General features: G+C 52.8%; 1 protein-coding gene across 7 annotated transcripts in view; it reads right to left on the reverse strand.

The window, feature by feature from the left end:
* Window positions 1-25,100, reverse strand: part of PLXNA1 (plexin A1) — a 356,246-nt gene that overhangs the window by 226,300 nt on the left and 104,846 nt on the right. For all 7 annotated transcript variants that reach the window (XM_075938786.1, XM_075938783.1, XM_075938782.1 and 4 more), the window contains one exon: window positions 8,940-9,122. In XM_075938786.1, coding sequence (XP_075794901.1) covers window positions 8,940-9,122 — 183 coding nt within the window. The remainder of the gene's footprint in view (window positions 1-8,939; window positions 9,123-25,100) is intronic.

Below are 25,100 nucleotides of genomic sequence, written 5' to 3' on the forward strand. Positions count from 1 at the left end.
GCAGGCTCCCCTGCATGCTCTTCATTGAAAACTCCGACCAGTGGGCGACTGAGCCAGCCTGCCAGTCCAAGTTTTAAATGCTGAGCTTGCAAGGAGGGAGGGGGGCTTGCAGTTAATCGGAACTGTTAACCGATAGCCAAGCTGCTAACATCCCTAATAAGTATGCAGTTGGAGATGCACGTTTGCATGTGTAAATTAAGCACATCAATGGGCACAGTTCTGCAGCTGCACTTGTGGCTTTTTGCACATCAGGCTCATAATGTCACACTTTGCAGAAGCATGAAACAGTCCGAAGGAAATCATGATTGTTCAGGCAAAGTCAAGAGGGGTCAGCAACTTCCTTGTACAGAGCAGATTTGCTTTGGAAACTACCAAGGGGAATAACGAGACACAAAAAGATCAACTCACAGTGTCACTTCCCTGGTTCTAAAAATCCAGTAAATCACAGGGCAAAAACCACAGGTCTCTGATAGGCTACAGTAGCGCCTGGGGAGAATGAAGAGGAAGTGGCTTGCATCCAAAACTGGCAGTATTCGGGAAGATCATCCCCTCCGTTACTCATCCTGGCACTGGCAAAAATTACACAGACAACACACAACCCCATGACTAGAGAGAGCAGACAGCACGAGGGTACTTGCATAACATTACAGAGTCCGGGCCTTCCAAAATAGCCAGCCATGTGCCTGGTGACACAGCAGGGAGGAAATCACCAGACAGGGCCAACTTGTTTGGGGTTTCAGTGAGGGGGCAAGGGGTGGAGGGGAAAAAATAGGGGACAGGATGGCAAAATGCAGGTCAGGAAAGAGGCTACAGCTGCAACAGCAACAGGTGCTGACCAGCAGCCCAGCCTCTGAGAAGCAACTGTTTGCAGCATGTCTAAGGAGCCCCTGCAAACAAGCCAGACCGCGTGATCTTTTCCTGGGACAAAGGAGAGTTCTGTCTGCAGGCGAAAGCCTGGGCAAGTGCTTGGAGCTGCCATTCGGGGAATGTGCAGAGAGCAGTGACTCCCCACCCCGCCCCTTCCAATTTTAGATGGCAAAATCAGCATCCTCTTTAACCCGGGACCCACTGCAGGGCTCTTGAAAACAGTAGCAGAAGCGTCTGTCTGTCTCAGGAGAGCTCTTAGGTTCCTCAGACCCAGTTTGGCCAGCTGAGTAGGAGATGGGATTTCCCAGGGCACAGAGAAGTCCCACAGACATCAGCACACTTGTGATCTTGGGGACTTACACGGCACAGCTGTGTTACTGTGGGCTCTAACAAACATGCTATGTGGGGGGTTGGAGGAATGTTATTCACAAATGCAGCCCTATCACTGCTCCATCCTCAGCAGCAGTAGCCAGACTGCTGAAGGGGACACGTCAAGTTGGACTCCTCACCACAACAGCGATGCAGCTACCTCTTTACTGAAAAGTACTGGGAGGCTAAGGAGCTCAGGTGGGCCTGCAGCTCAAGCTGGCATCTGTGCCAGAGGGATGGGAAAAGCATGTCAGCACCACCTCCGGTCGTGGCAGGGGCATCAAATTCCCAGGAAGTAGCAGAAGAATTCTGGGGCAAGGGCCACTGACCCAGACCCATCTGAGACACCCAGTCCCCCTCCCGCCATTCCTAGAGAGCTTGATAGGAAGCAGCAAGCTTCTGCTGATGGGCCCACAAGTCTAAACCATGTGCCACACGCCTCACCAGGTCATGCTGGGGGAAAGGCCGGGCTCATTTGGGACAGCTAGACCTCCATCCTAACACCACAGGGCTGAGAGACAGAGGGGATGGAACTGCTGGGCTGACAAACGAGGCTGCCTCCCAAGCACGCAGGGGAAAGAGGCAGGCAGCATGGCCTAGCCTGGCATTCCTCTCCCGCTTTGCCCCACATTCCAGTACAAGGACAGCAGAGGCTTCATTCACCTCCCCCCAAGAAGGGAGAGAAACCCAAGAGGGGAAGGAATTATCCAGCAGCGCAGCGACAAATGTAGCTACTTGTCAAGATGACAAGGGAACACTGGAGCAAGCGGATGGCTCGCAAGAGATGGGCAGGTGCTGGGAATGCTCACAGCTGTGCCAATACCCCTTGATCTCACCCTACAGCTGCCCAGTCCTGACCTCTCCAGCAGCTCTATCAACATGCCCCAGAATCCTGCTCTGCAACTTCACTGCTACCCACTCCTGGCCTCCACAGCACCTCTGCCAATGTGCTTCAATCCCACCCACCTGGCTAAGGGCCAGATCCTGTGGGGAACTCAGAGAGAACTGGGGTGGCTCAGCACCCTCCAGTGAAGAGGGAAAAGCTGAGCCATGCCCTGTCACACGTTCCCCTTCCCACTGCCAACACCACACGCACCTGCAACATGCTCTGGGCTCTAACTCCATTCTTCTCTGTTGCTCCACAAAGCCCATTGGCCAAAGGGCACCCGCACTGGGAGGTCGGACAGCGCTGGAGGAGGGTTCAACCCACAACCCTACAACTTTAGGAAGTCCCACCTTTCTTCCCAGAAGTAGGTAGCAGCTGGCCTGCCTGGCAGGTACATGTTTAAAGGGGAGATGGTCACCAAGGATATTAGCTGTAGTCCAACTTAATTCTTCCAGGTTTTCTCACAACACACGGAACCTGCAAGAGCCAACTGGTGCAAGCCCCATGGAGTTGGGACATGAAAACCCAGGTCCCATCTGAGCAGCAACAGGTCAGAGGAGACCTGCACCACCGACATGCGCAAGTTCCCCTCATGCCCTCAAGATAGCAGGCTACTTCTCCGTGCGGGGCTCCCCAGGTGCACACTTGACAGCCAGCATGAGAGGAGAGGCACCTACACAAGGCTTCCTTCCTCAGCCTCCGGAGACCCACCGGGGAAGCGAACGCGATGCTGCTCCGCTCTCCCTCTCAAACATGCCAATGTCCCACCTACACTCAGACCATAGGAAGCAGACTGCTTGGAGCAGCACTGGCTGAAGTCTCAACTCCAGCGGGCTGGAAGGATTCACTCCCTGCAGCAGCAGAGCCAGCCAGCAGCAGGGTCTGATTACACCAGGCTCCCCAGCAAGATCAGGTAACTGCTGAGGCAGCACTTCCCCCATCCTCCAAGTCCAGCCAGACGGCCCCTGCTGGAGAAAGCTGAGCTCTCCATGTCGTCCCCACACCCGTGCTCCAAGGTTAGAGTAAGGGACGCAGGACACCCTTCCCCTACACACACACTATGCTCCGCAGCCTTCAGCACAGGAGCCCTGAAGGTGCAGTGGTTGAATAAGGTCCGTCACCCCCAAATGAGTGGGACCCCCTCTGACCTTCGGGTCCCTCAGAGACTGAGCAAAGAACATCATTCTGCTCTGGTGACCAGCCTCCCTCTTCCATCAACAGGGAAAGTCCAGTCATGCTCATCTTGCTGGGACCTTTTGTGTCAGCTGAGATCCTTGATCACCACACACTCTCACAGCTGGGGAATGGAAATCCCCCGAATGCCTTGGGTCCCTCCTCCAGCACAGCATGCAGAAAGACATCACGGGTAACTGCTCCTCCACCTCCAAAGCCTTCACCAGCAGTGCCCCACAAATCTCATTCCTCTCCCCCTTATCACTCAACACCCAGGCAGACCAGGGGAAGAGCTGGTGAGACAACATGGACTATAGTGCCAGCAGCACACAGACAACACCTGCCTCTATGGCAAGTTCCCACCTCACACACAGCACAAGCTCCCACCTGCAACGAGTGACCAATGAGGCTGCCTCATGCACACAGGAGCTGGGACTCCCCGAGGGGATCTGGAATGTGAAAACCTGCTCCCATGCGAGGTAAGAGTGAGCACCGACCTCGCTACTTTCAGAACTAAACATTCCCTCCTGCTTTGCCTGCCTGCTAGATTTTTTTCAAATTGTAACGCTCGTGCCTCTCTTACCAAAGAGCATTATTTCCTCTGCCTCTGGGAGAGAGAACAAAGGAGGCACAGAGAATGAGAAAGCGAGTGCTCTTCCTCTTTTAAAAATCCCGCAAGGTGCTCTGTTTCAATGGCGAGGGACCCTCGCAGACAGCCTAAAGAGAAACATCCCCCCATCAGTGCGTCCTAGCCTGGCCCACACAGCAAGAGGGGAGTCCTGTCCTTGGCCTCTCAGGCCCACAAACTCTGTGATGGGGACACTTGCCCATTGGGAACAGGACTGAGAACCACCCCTTTGTTTCCCATTGAACCCCACTTGGTCTCCTTAAGCCCTCAAGGACCAGAGCCTGTCTCAGTTTCTGTACCACAGAGAAGCTGAAACTACGACTGCAGACAGAGTGAAGCAAATGGAAAGAAAGGAGACACTCCAGCCACACGAATGGGTCCGAAGTTCCAAAATCACCCTGGGGCTTAGTGGGCCCTGATGCAGCACTGTGACAGGCATGCCCCACACTGGCCCTTTACGGGTAAAACCCAGCCCCTGGAGAGGGCTGAAAGCAAAGCCCCACAGCTGAGGCAGGTACTAGCTATTTAGGGCCCAGCTGAGGGGAGTATAAATAAAGGCTCCAGGAGGGGAGGAGAGGCAGACGGACTCCTGGTCAAGTTGAGAAGCAGAAGGGACCTGGCTGCCAGAGACCCTGGAAGCTTCCTGCGACCGAGTAGTGGTGGGAAGAGGCAGGCAGAGCTGGGGAGCTCTGGCCTGACCTCACTCCCAGACCTGAGAATACTAGGCCGTAGTTAGAGCAGGGCTGGGGAAAGGCAGGCAGAGTTGGGGAAGCTCTGGCCAGGCAAGCTCCCTAAAGGCAAGGCCTGAGTGTACTAAGGCTGCAGAGAAGCAGCCAGGGTAGGCAAAGGCAGCCGGTCCACACCCCTTTGCCAATGAGGATTGACCCTTTCAGACTGCAGTTTGCCCCTGAGGTAAGGGGCTAGATAATGAATGGCAGTGGGTCACTGAGGCAAGGTGGGCATAAGGGTTTGGGGGTTCCCAGAGCGGGAGGACCCCAGAGTGAGGGTGCACTGAGGTAGGGCAGTAACCAGAGCTGGAGAAAATAGGTAACCGTGGGTGAGACACTGGCCAGAAGGGGGGTACTCCAGCACAAGGCTAATTCCCAAAGGGTACAGGAGGAGGCGCCTGTGGCGGTGAGGCCCGCATGGTTACAAACACCTAGACCCAGTTCTGAATCCTGTTAGGCTGAGGGAGTGGACATGATCCTCCAGTGGGTATTCTCTCTAACTACCGCCACAGCAGAGTCACAGAAGTTGCAGGAAGAGGGGAAGGGCAAAGTTAGATGAAGGCGCAAGAATGCAGAGAAAACAAGAGACCTGGCACCTCAGGGAGAAATTTGCCAGACAAATAGCAACCGTCAGGTTCCAGAGATAAATAACTGGATGTGTAACACTGCCTGAGTGGCTTCATGAATCCTCCACCCACACTTCCTCTCCCTCCCTCTGCACCACACTGGCACAGACCTATTTAGAACCTGCAATTTGGAATTCAATAGCAGGAGAGGCTGGTGGAAATGCGACACCAGTCACTTCAGCTCCCGTATTGATCCGTAAGGGAGGACAAGCTGCCTCCGCAGCGAGACAGCAACACAGTAGCCTCTCACAATCCATGCCGACCAGATGCCTTCTCTGATGGAGGTGATGATGTTGAGGAGGAAGGAAACTGAAGGAGAGAAAGGGAAATTGAGACTTCAGAACGGATGAAGAAACTCAAGTGTTCACTGAGTACCCTACAAGAAGTGTGATCTAGCTGTAGGAGCGGAGAACTGACCGCAAGGACTCCTACGTTCTATTCCTGGAGCTGGCAGCGGCTCTCAGACACTTTGGGCATTACCCTACATCACCCTGTGCCTCAGTTTCCCCATCTGTAAAATAGAAAGGAATACCAACCCAACCCAGCGGGGCCGTGCAAGGTGTCTTCATTCACTATTAGTGAAATGCCTTGAGATCCTCTGACAGAAGAAACTACAGACAATGGGGCTGGATTCAGGTCTGCTGGAAGCAGGTGCATGTCCACTGGAGCCCATGCAATTGTCCCCAGCTACAGCACAACTGAGTTTGGCTCAATGCATGTGGAGGGTCAGTCTCTTCCCTTCCCCACTACTGCAGGCTTGAACTCCAAATCACAGACACAAGGCCAGGGCAGTAGCAGGTGGGGTTCATGCTGTACCTGGGGCTCATGACAGACATCACCAGGCCAAAGAGGGGAAGGATCGCAGCGAGAGCAGGAAGATAGATGCATGGGGCCTGCCTATTGTGGCATGGCAGTGGTGTGGGGGGAGCGCTGCCTTCTGATCCATGCCAGAAGAATGAGATTGTGGGGGGAAAGTGTTAAGAAACCAACCTCCCACTCACCCAGACATACATACTCCCCTCTTTGCCAACAGCCACCAGTCTCGGTGGGCTTCTCTCACTAAGCTAGAGGCCAGGTTCAGGCTCATCATGATTTCACACCCCCAAAAAATCCTGGCAAAGGGGGCCTTGAATCCAACAGCCTGGTCTTGGTCCTGCCACCCAGCCAGCACGGTAGGGTGGATCAGAGACTTGGGTGCGGATGCTGGGCTTTGGCAGTCAGCAGAGACGGGGCGCGGCAGAGATCTTGCTGAGCTCAGCACAGCACGTGTGTGGATGACGCCGCAATGCCTCGGACCCCTTGGGGCTGTTGTGCTTCCCTGGAGCCGAGCCAAGGAGGCTGGGGAGAAGGCTGTGCAAGCAGCTCTAAGCCCAAGCCCCTCTCACACACAGGGCCTTCCTCCTGCCAGCACTGGCCTCATGCAGGCCGACACCAACATAATGACTTAACCACACTCCCTAGTTCAGTCCTAACCTGGCCATGGGCCAATCACTGCATTCCCGACCCAATGAACCAGAAATCAGCACCTCAGCAAAAGTCTGCTTTCTCCAGCACTTCTGTGGGGGTGAAGGGATTTGTGCCATACATGCCAGAGTGGAAACAGCTGATCATACACTAGTGGCACAGAGGAAACCCACACATATATATTCTGTACACAGGCAGATAGAGCCAGCAAGGTCCAGTCATTACAGCAAGGGATCAGGGCAAGGAACTCAGAGCTGCACCTGGCTCTGCCACTGGCCTGCTCAGTAGCCTTGGCAAATCATTGCATCTCTGTGTGCCTCAGTTTCCCCATCTGTAAAATAAGGAATGCACTGGGATACAGACCCATCTCCCGAGGGGGCTGAGAATACTTAGTTCATGCTTGCACAGCACACAGGGAGGCCAAACTCCTAGATAAAAGTACCTGCCTGGCCTTCTTGTGCACAATGCCCCTACTAGCCTGAAACCCTAAGTTTGACCCTTCTCCACCTCACTGAAGGCTGCAGCCTTCTCTAATTTAATCCCCCTATTCATTTGGCTACGTACACTCAGACCCCAAGGGAATATGTGGTCTGCCTTTACCATTGCCAATTCATGCAGGAAACAGCTGCCAATGGCATCAGGCAGCTTTCCAAGATGACTACTGCATGGCCCAATCCCAATGACTCCACCCCACTCCACCGCATCACACCTCTGCGGAGCTGCCTTTGCTTCGACATACAAGTGTGTCATTTTAGAAAAGGAGGAATTTTAGCTGGGGAACAAAGACTCCAAAAGGAGTTCGGAATTCAAGCCATCACTCCCCGGGGTGGGGCAGCAAGTAGGCCCAAGCGGCTGTGTCTCCAAGCTGTGGAGGATGGACCAACAGTGTTGCATGCACCATCTGAGTGCTGCACTTCAGGCCTCCAAGGACTGTACCAAGACCCCCAACACTCCTTTGCCTGGTGGAGGATGCAGTTACTGTGCACTGTGTTTATACAGAGCATATGCAGCTGTAATTATAGGAATGATGTTATGATAACAGGAAATCCATGCCCCGTGGAGATGCAGCAAGAAGCCCAGAGTTATTTGCTAATTGCCACCAACAAGAAGCCTTTTGTGTAGTCTCCCCCACATTGCGGAATTTTGCCCACAGATGGCTTCAGTCAGCCAGGCTGGAGTGCACTGCAGCTCCCAAGAGAGCTCCCTCTTCTACAGAAGCTTATCGGATTCCTTCAGCTCCCACCATGGAGCAGTGCCGTGAACCTCAGGGCATTCCCATGGAAGGGGCTGCAGCAGGGCCTGGCATGCAGTGGGGACGGGAGCTTACCAATGCTAAATGCAGGCAGGGTAGAGATGAAGCAGCCTCACCATTCCATACTCTCTGTCTAAGAAACATGTAGAGTAAATCCCCCCAGGCCAGATCACCCAGCCTAACGGGACAGGGGTGGGGCCCGAGCAATGTCTAAGCTACGCACAGGTGTGATAGCCAGACGAAAGCTCCCCGCCTGCTGACCTTCTGAGTGCTCCAGCCTGGCCCAAAGCCCACATGCCCTGGAGGACTGACCCTGCCCGATGAGACTTCAGGCCTTTCCCTCTCCATTCCATGTCATTTACCCCTCTTGGGCCCAATTGAGGACTTAAGGCCAAGAGTGAGGAGGGATTTCTGAACTCAAGTACCACCAAGAGAAGGAGCTTCGTCTTGCCCCATGAAACGCCTGCTCACAAGCCAGCACTGCCATGTGGCAAGAGGGCAGAGACCAACAAAGCGCTCCAGGTGTCGGGTCACTGGCTCATACATCACCCATGCACAGCCGCTCTCGGACGGTGGCAAAGCAATCCAATGATAAAAGCACAGAGGGTAGCGAGGGACACCCTTAGTGCTGGGATACCTGGCTATGCTGTGAACCCAACACCCCAGCCCTAGGAGAGACTGTGCAAAGGGACTCTCCTTATCACTGCCTGGGACTTAAGGGGGGGGCTGGGAGTTTCCTCGTGTTACAATCCTGCCATAAACAACTGTTTTAATAAATGTGCCTGGTGGACAAGAACGAAGAGAAACTGCCCTTTATCGACACTGCCACTCCCCACGCTGGATACACCATTCACACCTCAAACACAGCAACAAAATCATGCCCTTGGCCCCGAAGGAGGCAGGCAGCCAAGCAGCCTCCTCACCACCAGCCTAGCAGGGTGCTCACCTTTTTGATCCTGCCACTCCGTGTGCCGGCGAAGACGACCGTGTGTCCCCGATAGTCGTAGGCAGCCACCGAGGTCATGCCATCCTCCTTATCCACAAAAAGCGCTGTCCCCTCGATGGTCACTGTCCCGCCCAGAGGCTGGTTAAAATCCTGGCCACAGAAATAGTCGTCAATCTGCAGAGGCTGTCAGAGAAGAAGGGAATGGGAGCGGTGAGGCCTTGGTCAATACATCGACATTACTTAAACAGCTGTGTGCAAGGGGAGCCGAGCTGCTGACTTAGAGCAATCACAAAGTGAGGAAACAATCGGAGCCCCCCTCAGCTCATTCCTGACCGGATGCGGGGCAGCCAAGGATAGTGGGGAAATGCCACCACTTTGGGGCATGATGAGGGTTCAGGGTAGCAATTAGGGACTTGCCTGATTCCTCAGAGGCTGCTAATAGGACATGGGGGTAGCAAGGAGCTCTGCTTCCCCTCCCTCTGCCCGGGATTGCTCCTGGGTAGGGCAAGAAGCGATGGTCCCAGAAGGAATTGGGAGCTCGCACACAGCAGACTGGTACCAAACATACCCATACCCATAACTCTGGCTACGCCCAGGCACAGATTCACTGATTAGCTGGGGCGCCAGGGCACTGTGGGACCCTCACAGTCTACAGAGGTTGCTAGGTGGTGCAGGTGGGTTCTGCTCTCTGAAGGGATCTCAGGGAACAAGGGGGAGGATGGACAGAACAGAAAAGGCCACCCGCACTGGAGGAGATAGTGTCAGATTGCAGACACAGTCCTGTTGCCCAGGACTCCTACCACAGGGCAGCAACAATCTAACACAACATCTCCCAGGGACCCTTTACATATGAATCCTGCCAAGGACCCCTCCCCACCCCACCCCACTCCTTCCCTGAAGTGCCAGGCTCCACGGAAGAGTAGGGTTGAATGCAGAAGATGAGTAGAGCCTTGCAAATCTGTGGCTATCCGCTTTATAGCTGCAAGTACCCACATCTGCAGAGCAGTTTTGCAGATGCAGATACCGATTTTGTACCCACACAGGGGCTCTAAAGATGAGCCCTGGTCCACACCACACCACTCCAGTTGTTTCAACACAGTGTTTTCCACATGCATCTCCATCAGTGTCCCTCTTTCCTGTTCCATAGTACCCCAACCCAGACCTCCCCCCCACCAGACTCCCCTTTGCCAGCACCCCTCCATCCTGACCTGCATCCCCTCCTGCTATTCCAGCCTCTGCAGGAAGCAGCACTCCAGATCCGCAAGCCATCCTGGGTGAATTGCTGATGTGGCTCCTGCAGGGAATGGGCATTGCCCTTACTGAGTATCTCAAACTCGCCTCAGTTCTGGTCTCCCCACCAGAGGATTCACTTATGCTGGCAGTTCTCCTGCTGAGGCCAGACAGGAGGCCAGTAGTTTTCCAGAGGAGTCATGAGCCTGCCTGCTCCCATTCCCATTCCCTAACCTGCCCAGCCTCTCGCCAGAGCAAGGGAGGCTCCTATCTCCTGGAAGTGCCATATGGGCAGACACAAAAGGATTCTGGGGCAAGTCTGAGGAGTAGTGGCTGAGAGGGGGGTGAACGTGGAGTGAAGACATAGGAGAATCTCCTTTGATCAGCAAGTCCTGGCCTTTCCCTCCCACCCACCAAAGGTTTAATCCCGCCAAATCCCCAGAGAGGCTGTACCAAGCACAGACTGCTGTGGGAAAGCTCCTCTACTCTCCCCACACGCTTTATACAATGTGATCAAGAAAGTCCCAGCAGCCCAATGCCACATGCTGCAGCTGAGACACAGTAACTCCGGCCCTTCAGGGAAGGCAACGGATTAACATGTTGGGGAGGGGGTGGGAAGTGAAGACACAGATACTAAGAGGGAGAGTGTCTCTGCTCCAGAAATTCTGGGCCTGGCACAGCCTCTCCCTGCTCCCTAAGCCAGGGTCCCAGAAGAGACCGAGGCAGAGAGGCTCCCAGCCTCAGTCATGTCTGGAGCAGCACTCTGAAACCATCACTGAGCCCAAGCGTCTAGGGCGAAGGTGGGGAATCTCAGGCTCAGGGGTCGGATGCAGCCCTTGGCTTGCCTGGATCGGGTCTCCAAGGCTCAGGGCCCTGTCCCTTATGGCTGCGGGGCTGGAGCACACAAGATCTACTAGCCTGGGCCCCCCTAGGCTCGGGTGTGTGAAGGGAATGTGGGAAGTGTCTTTCTCCTCAGTCGGGGACCAGTCAGTGAAAGGCTTTTGGGAGGGTTGGTTGGTTTGATTTTTTGCTTCTCACTTGTGTGCAGCCCTTGACTGATTTTTCTGTGGGTCAGTGGCCCCCTCTCCCCACGCAAAAAAGGTTCCCTCCCCCTGTTCTAGGGAGAGAAAGACGGCCAGCGAGAGGGACAGGACAGGTAGGAGGGGGACATGCATCAGCATTCAAACCAGGTTGCTGCTCATGCCCCACTGAGCTGGACTCAAGGTGGTGGGGAGGGGAGAGCGAGCAGCAATTAAAGCCCAGAGGTTGGCTGGCTCCCTGCCTCTCTCCACAGTGAGCACCAACGCAAGGAGCACGCATATTAATTCAGCGCCAGGGTCCAGGCAGCGGACCTGCAGAGCAGGGAGGAGGGGTGTGCACAGGCCTGGCCTGCCACTACAGCGCTGCACAAAGGCAACAACTGCCCTGCACGGGATTGGATTTTTAGACAAAGACTGAGCCTGGGAGGTAAGATGAGCCCAAGCAAGAGCAACTCCCCGATCTAATTACACTCCCCACAGGGTCTCCTGGCTCAGTCTGGCTACAAAATCTTTTCCATATAACCCCCTCACTGCTGGTTTCAATAAGCCCTCGTGGTACAGCTCTGCTGCCATCCCTAAATGCTCTTCCCAGATAGACCTGGCGTTCAATGAGGGGGCACTGTGTCACCATGAGCCTTGCTGCCTTTCCTTTCCTCGCGGTCCTGGGGAGCAGTTGCACAATTTCGATCTATCCAGAGGCCTGCAGGGATGGGAGTACAGCTCTCTGCATCTCCACACCTGTTAATTTTCTGGTTCTCTCCCTTCCCCTTCCACCGCTCCCCCTCCCCACCCCTGGTCACTACGAGAAAGGAAACGCTGCATCTCAATGAGCTGCAATGAGGGGAATGTGTTTGTAATCTGCACACACACACACACCTAGGCTGTGCTCTGTCTCTGTACATTCCCCCTGAAGCTTCCAACAGACACCACATTCTTCACTTCCTGTCTTAAGCCACTGGGCATTGTGGCTGCGCAGCTGTGAAGCAGCTGTTACAGCATGCCCCAGAGGTGGCTGCATTTCAGCAGGGGGGGAGGAGGGTAGAGGGAGAAGGGGACTGATCCCCGTACAGAGTGTTTTGCACTAGCAAGGTATAAAAGGCGTGAACAAGAGCTTTTTGCAGTGGCTGTGTTTAGGAGTCTATGCTTGGGGGTGCAGGAAAGGTCAGGAGTAACCACATGTCACATCAGTGGCAGAGCGCATCTTGCCATGGAGTATGGTTTGCTGCAGTTACAGATCACACACATAAGGTGGGGCTGAATGACACAGTGAAAGAGGAAGAGGGGAGGTTTAAGCATGGTTTCTCATCTGCTTAGAAAGTGCCTGCCAACCAGCATCTGTCAGAGACAATGCCCTGGCCCATCCACAGCAGAGGGGAGATGACAGAGCTGCCCCATGGCCAATGTAATTGTCCGACCTATGATGCCATCAGCAAAAAGTCTTCTCCCACTGCTGACATATGGACAGTCGGCTGGCAATTAACAGCCCTTGGGCCCTTCCAGTTCACAACACTGGCTCCCCATTCTGAGCTCCCTCGTCCAGCTCCCCAACCCCAGCTCCAGAATGAATAACTTGGCAGGGAGGCTACACAGGACACGCTTGTAATAATCCAAAGTCACTGAGTGTCTCAGGGAGCCCAGAATACCAGAGCCCTTCCCCACGCAAGTGCAACAGCCTCACTGGAACTATTCTTGCAAGTAAACCCTGCAAGGTTTGGGCCACAAACAACAGCAGGTCCCTTTAGCCAGGGATACAGTGTTGTATCAAGGTGACCAGGTCAGCCTCCAAAACACACACCCCTCCTCCCGGACACTCCCTATCTTGAGGTTCAGCTTTTGCCCTGGTGTACCGAAGGGCTAACATGGCATTCCCTGCTTCCCATTCTCTTCCCAGATTGTCCTGATTGAATACGAAGCCTGCCAGGAGCAGTTAGAGAAAGCCCCAGCTACACAGCACCAACAAGAAGGAAAACAAGTAGAAAGGGCCACTCTAATGCAAGAGGAACTGCCTGACACCATGCAGTGACCTTCTCTCAGTGACATCGCCATCTGCACACTCCCAAGCCACAGATCTGCCAAGACAAACAGGCAATTGCCTTTATCAAGTGGTTCACTTTACATACCACACTGTCCCAGCTTAAAACTGCTGCTCCTACCCCTTCCACTCGGGACTTCTGGGAAGTCTCTGCCTTTTCCACAATGCCCTTCCCTTTCCCTCCCTCTTTCCCATTCCCTCCCATCCCGCAAACAGCTTAGCCCAGATGATGAGACCATATTAACAAGGGAAAAACTAGCAAATATGACAGAGTGGGCAGAGAGAAGATGAAACGTTTCCTTTCCAGGTCCCCAACCCAGGACAGTAATGACCAGTGCTCACTCTAAGCTGCGCACCTGTGTGGCCGCACACTAAAAACGTTAGGTCCGTCCACACCATTTTAAGAGCCACGCAGCAGCACTCGCTGCTCACCTTCCTGCTGGACTAGAAGGCGAGTGGTGGCGGTGGCAGACAGTGCACCTGGTGGGTTCCTGGTGGCGAGCAGCTGCCTTTTTGCTACACCTGGAGCCGGGGCGCATGAGGTGAGGTTATTCTGGTGTGGCTATTCTGGTGAGGCTGCCCCAGCTGGAATGGGCCTTGTGTGGCTGCTGCTTTACTCCAGCTGGATCTGGGGTGCATGAGATGAGGCGGTTCCAGCTGGGGCAGCACTTTACTCCAGCTAGAACTGGGGCTACCCCGGTGCTATTTTCCGAGGTCCCATGGGGACTGGGACAACAGTGCTAAAAATAGCACCGCAGCTGGCCTCTGCTCCAGTCCCAGCACATGGTCCCACCCCATGAGCAACTAGGACCGGGACCATGGTACTAGAATAGCACTGCGGCCCTGACTCCAGCCCCAACAAACTACTTTCCACGTCGAAGGTAAAAAGTTAGGGAAGGGAAGGGCGATAATAAGAGAAGGGTGGGGGTGAGGAGAGGAAGGGGCTTGTGCTGAGGGGAGAGGAGGGGGCCGAGACAGAAGAAGAAAAGGGCAGGCACCCAGGGGCATGGTGGAAGAGACAAATGCCATAGGAGCAAGAGGAGACAAGGAGAAAAAGGGCAGGGGGGGAAGGAACAGGGTGATGCTGGGAGAGGATGGGGAGGGACAATGGGGGCAAGAGGGAGGAAGAGCAAAGGGGAGGAGTGGGTACCAGGAGAAGAAGGGTTGAAAGGAGGGGTGGGCATGAGGAAGGCAGGGGATGGAGCAAGTCAGGTGTGAGGGCGTGGAGGGGCATGAGGAGAACTGAGGCAGGGGAGGCACCAGGGGGAAAAGAGGGAAAGGAGAGCAGGGGCAGTGAGGGAAGGGGAAGGCACCAAGAAGGTGCAGGTGCCAGGGGATTGTGGGGGCGAAGCAGAGGGGCAGACACGTAGAGGGGAGGGACTGGCACCAGAGGAGAGAGGCAGGGCAGGTGGGTAGAGGAAGGTATTAGGAGAGGGGAAGGGGAGGGGTAGTTACAGATGATCAAAGTGGGGCTAGAGGAGGAATGGACACAGGGGGAAGAGAAGCCTGGTGCAGAGGAGGGGAGTAGGTCCCAGGAGAGCAAAGTGGAGTGAGAAGGGCAGGAGCTAGGACTACAGAGGAGGGCAGGGGCAGCAGCAGGCACCAGGAAAGCAGATGGGGCAAAGAGAGGGTGGGAGACATGGCAGCCGAGGGAAAAGGGCGAGGTTTATAGGATATTTGTTAATAACTAGGGTACCCCAGTGGCACATATCTGAACAAGCGCACGTGAACTCAATACTGGTGCACAAAACAAGACTCACTCCGCTCCTGGGTGGAAAATTTTAGAGGGAGCACCGGTGATGACCCCAAGTGATCCTGCCCAGCGTCTGTGCAGCAACATGAGCTGGATGGCTCTCAGCCCACTTTCTGGGAACAGCCACCTCACATGCACCACTGCTGGCACTAACTCGTCTCTTGCTGGCAGTCACAGCAGAGAGGCCAAGGACCGAGTGGACAAGAGAGGTTGAACTCCCCTCTGCCTCCAGGACTTAGCATTCAGCATGGTGGAGATGCTGCTGCCCATGCTGTCCCCGCAGGCAGCAATCTCCAAGCTTTCAGGCTAACAGCCCAGCATTACACTCCCTTCGGGGACACAGGAGTTAACACAGCCAGTTGGAGCACTGTCTGCCTAGTGCCTTCAGCAGCGGAAGCTGAACTTCCCCACAATGCATTTGGGCAGCCAGGCAACGCTCCCAGGTGGGAGGAAGGGAACAGAATCCTGTGTCGCCCCTCCCCTTGCCGTTCTCCCCCTCACTGCTGAACCCCAGCAAGTTTGGCAGCTGCAGCTAGACCACAGATCCCCTGCCTGCATCAGCTGGCGCCCTTGTTGGTTAAACACTCTCCTGCGTTTGCAGATTCAGGAGAAGTCTTTTCAAAGGGGAGCTCGAACAGCAGCCAAGAGTCATTGTAGCTCAGCCAGTGCCCGGCACTGGCCGACACAAATGTAGGGCAATTTTCCCAAGTGTTCCTTTCACCGAGCGCTGTAGCTGCTGCCCAGGGAGATGGAAGCACAGCAGAGCCAAGCAGTTCCCGCACAGGGGGGCTGCGGGACTGAAGGGCTCATTCCTGATGGCCTCCAAAGGCAGGGGAGAAAGGCACAGAGAAGTCATTCGGTGCCTGTGGAGGGAAGAACTGGTGCAGAGTGCAGAGGCTGCAGTGTGATTATCAGACACACACCCTCTCTCTGTTTGGGGAGCACAGAACTGCAACCTGTGTACCTGCTCCACAACCAATGAGAGGCAGCAGAAATTATCTGCACAATCATCGGGAGACTCTCCACCTCACAGCAATGCCAAGGCCCTGCACCACTCCATGCTGCCTCAGACCAGGGAACAGAATAGGGTCCTCCCAACAAATCACCAACTCTGATCCAGCCCTAGGTCTGTGCTGATGCAGAGTGGCTCCTCTCAGACAGCTGGCAGCAGGCCCAGAAATGTTGCTCTCAGTCCAATTTCTAATAACTCTGCTATCTGCCCTGGAAAAGCCACTCTCATAGCTGGCCTGGTCCCCTCGATGACAGCCTGGGCAGGGCAACCAAAACAAAGTTTCAAAGAGCCTGAATTTCCTTCTCCCTCCCTAGAAGGGATGCCCAGGGCAGGTCTGAAACAGCAGCAAAGGGGAGTGTATGGGGAAAGTGCGTCCTGCTTCTATCCACGCAGTGACTACCAATCTAGCACCTTGCAGCAGACTCACCAACATTGTGAATAAACAAAAATAAAAGGCAGCCAGCTCAGAAGCAGCAGCAGGTGAGCCAGGGAAAGGAAAGGGCCTCAGCCCCAACAGCTGGATTCTGCCTGCACCATTTCTGCCTCATCTGCCCACGCTGGGGAGTCATTTTATCCTTCTCCTTGGGATGCTCCTTTCCCAGATCCTGCACCCGAGACAAACCCACTTGGCTCTGCCGCAGCCTTGTCAGACTCTCTTTTCCACAGCAATGAGAGGAGAGAGGAAGGACACAGGAGGTTTCTGCACTTAACATGCAATGTCTGTGCCACGTCCCCTCCAGCCTCCAATGCAGGCCCAGCCATGTGGTGCTAAGAGAGGATGACAGGGATGGGGGGGCTGCAGCAAGGGGGGAGACCGCAGGGAAGAGGGGTCAGGAACTAGGAAATTCCCTGAACCGTGAAATCTGCTTCTATCTTCACCTCAGTGGGAGGAGAGGTGTTGCCATGACAACCCAAGGTCCAACAGCCTCTGACCATGGGTTCCAGGCTCTGGCAGATGTGGAGAAAGAGGGAGGGAGAATGGGGACTGAAGAGAAACAACGGAAGCCCTTCAGGCAGGCACTGGTGCACTCGGTTACCCAGAAGGCCCCATGTGGGCACAGATGCTGGAAAAAGGCATGTGAGGGAGTTGTCTCACCCCCTGGCTTGAAGTGGTTTCCACTATATAAAGGGTTTACAGCAACCCCCCTGTACAAATTGTTGCAGCACTGCTACCTCTCGGTAAGCCAAGCACTGCATGTCTGATGCCATCCCTCCACAATCCCAGCCGGACTTTCCTCCCCCAGCAATCCCAATCCCAGGGAGCCTCCAGGTGTGAAGCACTCATGCCAAGCCCAGAAGAGGCAGCAGCCAGCTCAGGTGTGGAGCACAGGAACTCCACAGAGGCTGCTGCTGAATGACACGTGCTGAGGCTCGTGGGGCATTTGGGGCTCGGAGGGATTCTGTTTGAAGAGGCTCCATCTGCAGCTCAGAGTTCAGAGGGGAGTTTTTGGCAAGGAACGGGCTCAGAACCTGTTCCAGTCCCTAAGGGGTTTGAATTCCATACAGCACATGGGTAACATATGGGGGAAGTGCGGAGGGGGGCAGCAGCAAGCCCCACTCAAAAACCATCACCCCCGGGACGGTCACCCCCTGCAGCACGGGATAAGGGGGGATGCACTCGCAAGAGACTCTCCAAAGGTCAGAATGCAATCCTGCCCTGGCTCACTAACATCCCTGGGAAAGGGGCTTTGAATAGCCCCCCACGGATGGCCATGCACTTCATTTTCATTTCCTGTTTGACTTACTATAGTTGGGACCAGGCCCCTCCCTGTTTTTTCTCAAGGTGCCTACAGCATGCAATTCCCACAGGACTCTGGACACAATCTCTACAGTATAGTGATAGAAATGTAGTCGTGTTAGCCTGGTGTAGCTGAAACAAAAAACAAGCTCATCGCCTAATAAACCATCTTGTTAGTCTTTAAAGTGCTACATAGTCCTGTTTTTTCTCTACAGTATGTGAGAGGAGCCCTCATGGCTAACCCAGGAGGCCAGGGGCTCACAACACTGCTGCAGTTCACAACCAGCACCACAATGGTGCTGAACACAGCGAGGTAGGAGTAGTCCTGTGGAGGAGATCCTGTCCTGCAAAGCCACAGCTGCAGCTCCATTCGCTTGCTCAGCAGCTCTCACTTCCTCTAGCTCGGGTGATGGGTTTAGAACGCGGTCACAAGTCGACTCCTTTCCATGCCTGACTTATCTCCCCCTCAACCAGGCAAGAGATTCCTCTAGAAAAGCCACGCATGTTGCACAAAGGCCTTACTGGCACTCAAAGAGGGCTGGGTCAGTGGCCCCTGGAGGCAGACTGCTTTACCCGCTACCCAAAAAGTCCTCATCCCAAATCAGTGGCATGGAAAGGAGTCAGGAGCCCTCAATTTACGAACACAAAACAAAGAATGGGGCGTGGACCTTGGAAAACCCCTCATTTCAGGGATAAACCAAAGTGAACTCAGGGGCCCACATCCTTCTCTAATACCCCCAGTAGAACCTTGCCTCCATCAGGGCTGGGTAAGGATGTTAAAATGCGATAATCTGGCTAATCGTATAGTTGATACAATTTGCATCAGCTATATGATCAGTCAATAAGCGCCTCTGCAGAGGCACAGCGGGGCTACGTCTACACTGCAGACTTGTTGCGCAAGAACTGTTTTGCACAGGAGTTCTTGTGCAAAAGGTCTTCCACAAGAGTGTGTCCACACTGCCATGTGCTTTTGCACAAGAGCGTCCATGGCAGTGTGGACGCTCTCTTCCGCAAGAAAGCTCTGATGGCCATTTTAGCGATAGGGATTTCTTGCGCAAGAAATTCATGTTGCCTATCTACACTGCCTTCTTGTGGAAGAGCTCTAGCACAAGAGGGCTTATTCCTCATAGGGAGAGGAATAACTCTTCCAGAAGAAGCCCAGTTTCCGACTCTGTACTGTAAATGTACTTGTGCAGGAACGCGCGTGCAGCATAGACTCTCTGCAAGTTTTTGCGCAAGAAGAGGCGTTCTTGCGCAAAAAGCCTGCAGCGTAGACATAGCCAGAGGGCAGCTCCAGGAGCCAACAAGCTGGAACTGAGCAGTCCTGCCTTGAGCTGGCTCCAGAGCTACTTGTGCTGAGACTCAGCATTTTAAACTTCAGCCCCAGCACAGCATCTGCGTTTCCTTCTCCCACTTAGAGGAAGCTGCAAAGGATTCAGCAAATGAGGACACAAGGAGAGTCTCACACACAAGGGAGACATCTTTACTTGTATATGATACTATGTGTTAGTGGCAATGGGGTTCCTACTGCCCAGCCCTATAAGACACATCTCTAAACATTACCCTTGTAGCCACCCGGTCCACTAGACCCCAAAGCAGGCCCGCAGGCCAAGCCACTGAATCCAGCCCACAGAGGCACTGTGGAACCCCAAGCAAGGTCTCCTGCTTGCATGCCCGGGCTCCATTTCTGTTTCAATACTGGAGGGAGGGAGAGGAGATTCAGCAGCCGCCCCGCCCCCAGCACAATCCCATTGGCCAATTTCTGGACAGAAACCAGCTAATGGGAACTGCTTGTGAATAACAGGCAGCCAAGAAGAACCACACCTCCTCTCCTCAGCTTAATTATTCACTGAAACACATGGCCAAGCAAGCAGGCAGGCTGGCAAATCTTTTAAGCTCTGCAAACCTTAGATCTGCAGGCAGGCAGCTTTGTCTGCTGGCTGGTAAGTTTCCTGGCCACAGCCTGCCTCTGGCACCCCAGCCCCTCTCTGTCCCAAAACTCTGCCCTCCCACCACTTAACATACCCAAACCCTTTGTTGCCCTCTTGCACCCATACCCCCTTCCAAGATCTGGCACCCTAATATCCTGCCCCACATCACAATCCCTTTCTAACCTATGTCATATCCCAAACCCCTGCACTCCAGTCCCCTGCCCTAGGTCACAACCGCCTCCTTCACCCACACCCCCTCTCAGACTCCAGTCTCCCTCCTCCACTCCAATCCCTTACCCCAAACTCACCTCTGCACCCAGCCTCCATCCCAGACCCCGCATCTCCTACATTAATATCATGGAAGAGTGTGACCCTTGACCACTTTCCAAAATCTTGAGTGGCCCCCTGCCAAAAATTATTGCCCACCCCTACCCCAAAGGCACAGCCAGCCAGAACAGTCTGTTCCAGAGGAAGGAAGATATATCTGGTCATTGCCCCTAAGAGAAGCACAGATTGGTGCATTCAGCCCCATTACTGCAGCAGCTTCCAAGGCTCGGGGAAGCTCACCCTGACAGGCTCTGCCAGGGCAACATCCCCTCCTGCTGCCCGGAATTACTGGTGGCTATCTTCTTCCCCAGTGCAACATCCTGCCCCCGGCATCTTTTCCCAAGAAGAGAACATACTGAGCCCTTCCCTCGGCTTCACGGCGTGCATAGCAGGCAGCAGCGTAGGGGTGAACAGAAAGCCCGTGTCCCGAGCAGTCTGGAAAATAACCAATGAAGGTATTTAAGCCGACAGCACCTCACAGCCAATGCACTCTCCATGTCACACTGCTCTCTGCACTCCAATCTGCAGCTTCACCAACCTCATCTGCTGCTGAATATGCAAGAGGATAAATGTTTATGGTGTTTACTCCTCTCTGCTGTATCTCAACAAACTCTGGGAAACGACAAATACAGCTGCACCGCTGCGCTTGAGGCTGCAAGCAGCACGCACCCGCCTGCCACCACCACCTCAACAACCAGTTACACCGACGATTAGCTCACTAACAGCAAACTGCCTCACGAGGGACATGCAGGCAGATACCATGGCAAGGTCAAGCCAGGATTGGTAAGACCGGGGGGTGGAGTGGGAGGGAAGACACTCGCCAACACCCTCATCAGAGGCGTGCGCGCGCACACACACACACACACACACGTTCCCTATTAGCTGTGTGCTTGTGTGGCCATGCCCTGGTGATTAGCAGAGTAGGTTTCAACTGGCAGGGCACATTTACACTTGCCTCAGTGAACATAAACAAAATATTCTGCACATGGATGGAAAAAATCCACACATGGATAGAAGATTAGAGGAAACATTGCCCTCGTACAGCTGAAGCACATACCTGGCCGGCAAAAGATGACCCAATCGACCTTCCAGCAGTCTCTGTCCTAATCAGCTGGGGCAAAGGACCCACTAACTCATTGGGAGACCCTAGCCCATACCCTAATAGCGAAGCATCGCTTCTACAGGACCAGCACTAGAGGCATTTGGAGGGTGGGGGGGAATAGATAAGTTAATTAGTAGTGTTCAGGGGTCCGGATACAAAACACCCTGAAGTAAGGCCAGCGTGCAATACAGAAACCAGGCCTCAGACACACACAAAGCAGATGTGATCCAGGCAGGAAGTAGCTGTCTCCCCGACGCTTCAACTCATTGCTTCTCTTCAGGCCCACTTACCAGAGCAATGAGGGAGCTGACAGAAGAGGCAAGATTCATGCCATTTAGTATTATTAATTGACCAGTAATTTGCCAGTTAACACATTATAAATGTTCTTCCTCAGCTGACATTGAGTATCTGTCTTCCTAATGCCTGCTGGGGGACCTTTAAGCCTCCAGGGTCATTTGATAGCAAAACCAAAGCTAAAAGCCAATATTGGTGGACTAGTGTGAGGTGAGACATTGTTACAGGGTGTGGGCATTGGCCCACCTCTTCTGGAGGCCAGGATTCAGCTCCAGGTGGCATCAGAGATGTTTATTGGTACTCAGTCTAGAACCACATATTCCTGCATCCAAAACTCACTGGCATAAACAGACGTGAGTATCTGGACAGACCAGACAACACAGCAATGCCACACTGGCAAAGGGCAGCTGGGTCTGAAACCAGACAAGATCTTTCTGAAACTCAGGTGCAATGCAGAAAATCCCCAGGCAACCTAATCCCCCACTGAAGAATCGGAGAGAAGCTGGAGGCTAATTTTTCTTGAGCCAATGGGGACTGGGTAGCTCAAGACAGCAGGACTGGGACTCCAGCTCTTACACGTCCAAGTCACTGTTTGAGTTTAGCCCTGGGTTTAGTAGTGAAAGGGAGTTTCAAACACCTGATCTCTGCTCTGTGACTCCTGTGAAAGAGGACTGGATTTATCTCAGCCCAGCACCAGTGGCACAAGAGAGACAAACATTTGCATGACCACACCCTCAACAGAGGCAGCAATATCCACTCTCTTGTCTGCAGACTTTACAGAGGCCAAGACTCTGACAGCCCATGGCATCTGATCGTCTCTCCCAGACAGGGACCCTCCACCTCAGGCATGAGGGACTCCAGAAGAGACAGCAACCGCTTAGATCGGGGGGGGGGGGAGGGTGAAATGTTTGACGGGGGGGCACTCCAAGAATTTGGTAAGTGGTTAAGGGCCACAATCCTCCATGATATTAATAGAGGAGGTGTGGGGTCTGAGATGAAGGTTGGGGGCAGAACGGAGCTTGGGGTAGAGGACTGAGGTGCAGGAGGAAGTGTGGGGAATCTGTACGGGAGTTTGGGTAAAGGAGGGGGTATGGGTCCAGGAGTGGATTCTGATCTAGAGGAGGGATGCCGGAGGGGGTGCAGGGTCTCTAGGATGAGGTTGTGACCTGGTGCACTTGAGTGTGCAGGGGTTTGGGTTATGACCTAGGGCAGGAGGGGATTGTGATCTTGGGCAGCGGACTGGGGTGCAGGGTTGGTGAGGTCTATGGGTGCAGGAGTGGAGGTGCAGAGGGTTTGGGTTGTGATCTGGAGCCAATGTTCCTTAAGCTGTGCACTCTTGCAGTTGCTCAGGAGACATTCAAATGCTACCCAGCTGATTACCAGAGCATCTACAACTAGGTTTCATTTCTACTCTTAGTGCACATACACAGAAGCCTCAGTGCCAGGATGGATAAAAATTAAGGCTTTTAAAAAATATAAAAATCTGTTTTTATTTTAATCTGATTTTTTTTATTTAAAATTGGATTATTTATTTATTTACAAAAAATCAAAGTACTAAATTTCTCATTTAAAAATAAGTTACCAGATCTTAATCCTTAGAAGTTCTGGGTTTTCAATTTCTGTTAATCTGCTCAGAAATGCGCAGCAGACACAAACACAGGCTGGATAGGATTGTTTTTGTTCTGTACTTATGTGGTGGTGAACCAGGGCCAAGCACGGCAGAGTTACTAAAAACACTGTCTACGGACAGAGGGGCAATATATGGGAACGGATGAAGGCAGCGCAGAAAGGAACACAGGAGTGGACTGGAAAGGAAAATGGAAAACATTCAGCACACTCACAGCTTCCTATATTCCCCTACAGTTTTGCTACAGAAAAAGTGTTGTTGCTTCTAGGTGTAAAAGAGACCCTGTCTGGGAATGTGTTGAAAAAAAATTGTTCCCAGTAAAAAAGTAAAACATGTAAGCAGAGCAAGAAGGTAATGCAGGTCCTAGCTGCAAGAATGAAACATCATAAGGAAAACTGCTAATTGGGAGAAAATGATGTGGCGCTATCAGAAGAACAATGTGGATCAACTATACAATGCATCATTCTTCCAGACTTTCTCTCTGCCTTTTAGCATATGTGGAATTTAATAAGTAAATTCCCAACTTGCTTACTATGTTGGATGTTACTAGGGAAAAAAAAGTTTAGTTTACCTAATCTTTATGGCTTGTTTAATTAATTAATAAAGTTTAGAATTTATTACCCAAGTGTACAGTAGAAAAAACTTCAGTAAGAGAAATAGAGAGTTGCCAGTTGTCACAGAGTGTCATTTTCTTATTTTATATTACATAATACATGCTTTGTACTGTACTTTGGAACATTATGGTGACAGACCTTAATGGTGATGCCATAAGTCTATTCCCTATTTTATTGCAGCATAACTCAGCTTTCCCAGAAGAACCCCATTCTATACTTTTTTTTCCAATGGGGGCTTCCACCAAAATTAAGTGCACTCTAAGCAGTCTTAGCTTCTGGTAAGTTGAAATCAAATTTGCATCAAAATGATAGAAGAAGTGTGGAAGATGAGAGCTTGTTGTAAAGTTTTAAGGACACCATACATTTAGTGTTCTGAGGACTTGTCTGTTAGAGTTAATAAAATTGGATTTTTTTTTAATGGAGTTTAAGGACAACTGTCAGCCGGCAACTCAGGAGACTGCTTCAATTGCAAATGTGAAACATTTATGTAATATTTAAGATTTAGTTTAATAAAATATAAGCGCTATTGTGTTTGTGTGTGTGATTTAGCTCTTACCGTTCCTAATGTACTGCTTCTGCATCTGCAGCTTGACACAGGTAATGAGTATTATGTATTGTTTCTTAACTTAATAGAAACCAAGTTATCTAAAAAACATTACATAACTTATACCCTTTTAGATTATGTAAAATGCTACACCGAGCTGTAAATGAACATGTTTTAGTGATGAGATTTGCACTATTGTTTGAAGAAATATATGAAGTAATATCAGTGGGAAAACTTTATCTAAATCAATGATTTTTGGGGGGTGATTTAAATCATGATTTAAATCAATCCACCCTGCTTAGTGCATATAAAAAAATATTCTGCACATGGATTGAAAAGATTAGCAGGAACATTGTCTGGAGCATGGATGCAGGAGGGGGAGCAGAGAGTTGGGGAGAGGGAGGAGACAGGGTGCTAGGTGCAGGCTCTGGACAGGAGACACTTAGATAGGCAACACCCGGCCCGAAGCAGGACCTCAGGCAGGCTCCCTGCCTGCTGCAGCCCTGCATGCTGGTCAAAGCGTCCAGTTGCGGGGGTGTGACGGCGAGTTGGGGGTTCCCCGTCTCCTGCACCCCGAAATGGCACAAACAGACTGCACCAGCCAGTGGAATTGAGGGTGGTTTATTGCTCCTCCAGCACAGCGCAGCACAGATGTAATCTGGTTACAGGAACTGGGCTAGGATGCCTCAGGCCCCCTTGAGATGGGGGAGACTGGGCCCCTAAACTCCAGCCCCTTCCCCTAGGCTCTCCTCCATGCCCTCCGACAGCCAGCAACCAACTCACTAACTTCCAGCCCTGCCCCCCAGCCAGGGCAGCATCCACCTTCCTTTGTTCCTCTCCATGGGGGGTGTCTGGCCACTGGTTCCACAAGTTTGGCATTACCTCTGCCTAGTGAGGTTTTCCCTGCTGGGTCTTGC

The sequence above is a fragment of the Pelodiscus sinensis genome, chromosome 11 (assembly GCF_049634645.1).
Source record: "Pelodiscus sinensis isolate JC-2024 chromosome 11, ASM4963464v1, whole genome shotgun sequence".
In the NCBI taxonomy this organism is placed as follows: domain Eukaryota; kingdom Metazoa; phylum Chordata; order Testudines; family Trionychidae; genus Pelodiscus; species Pelodiscus sinensis.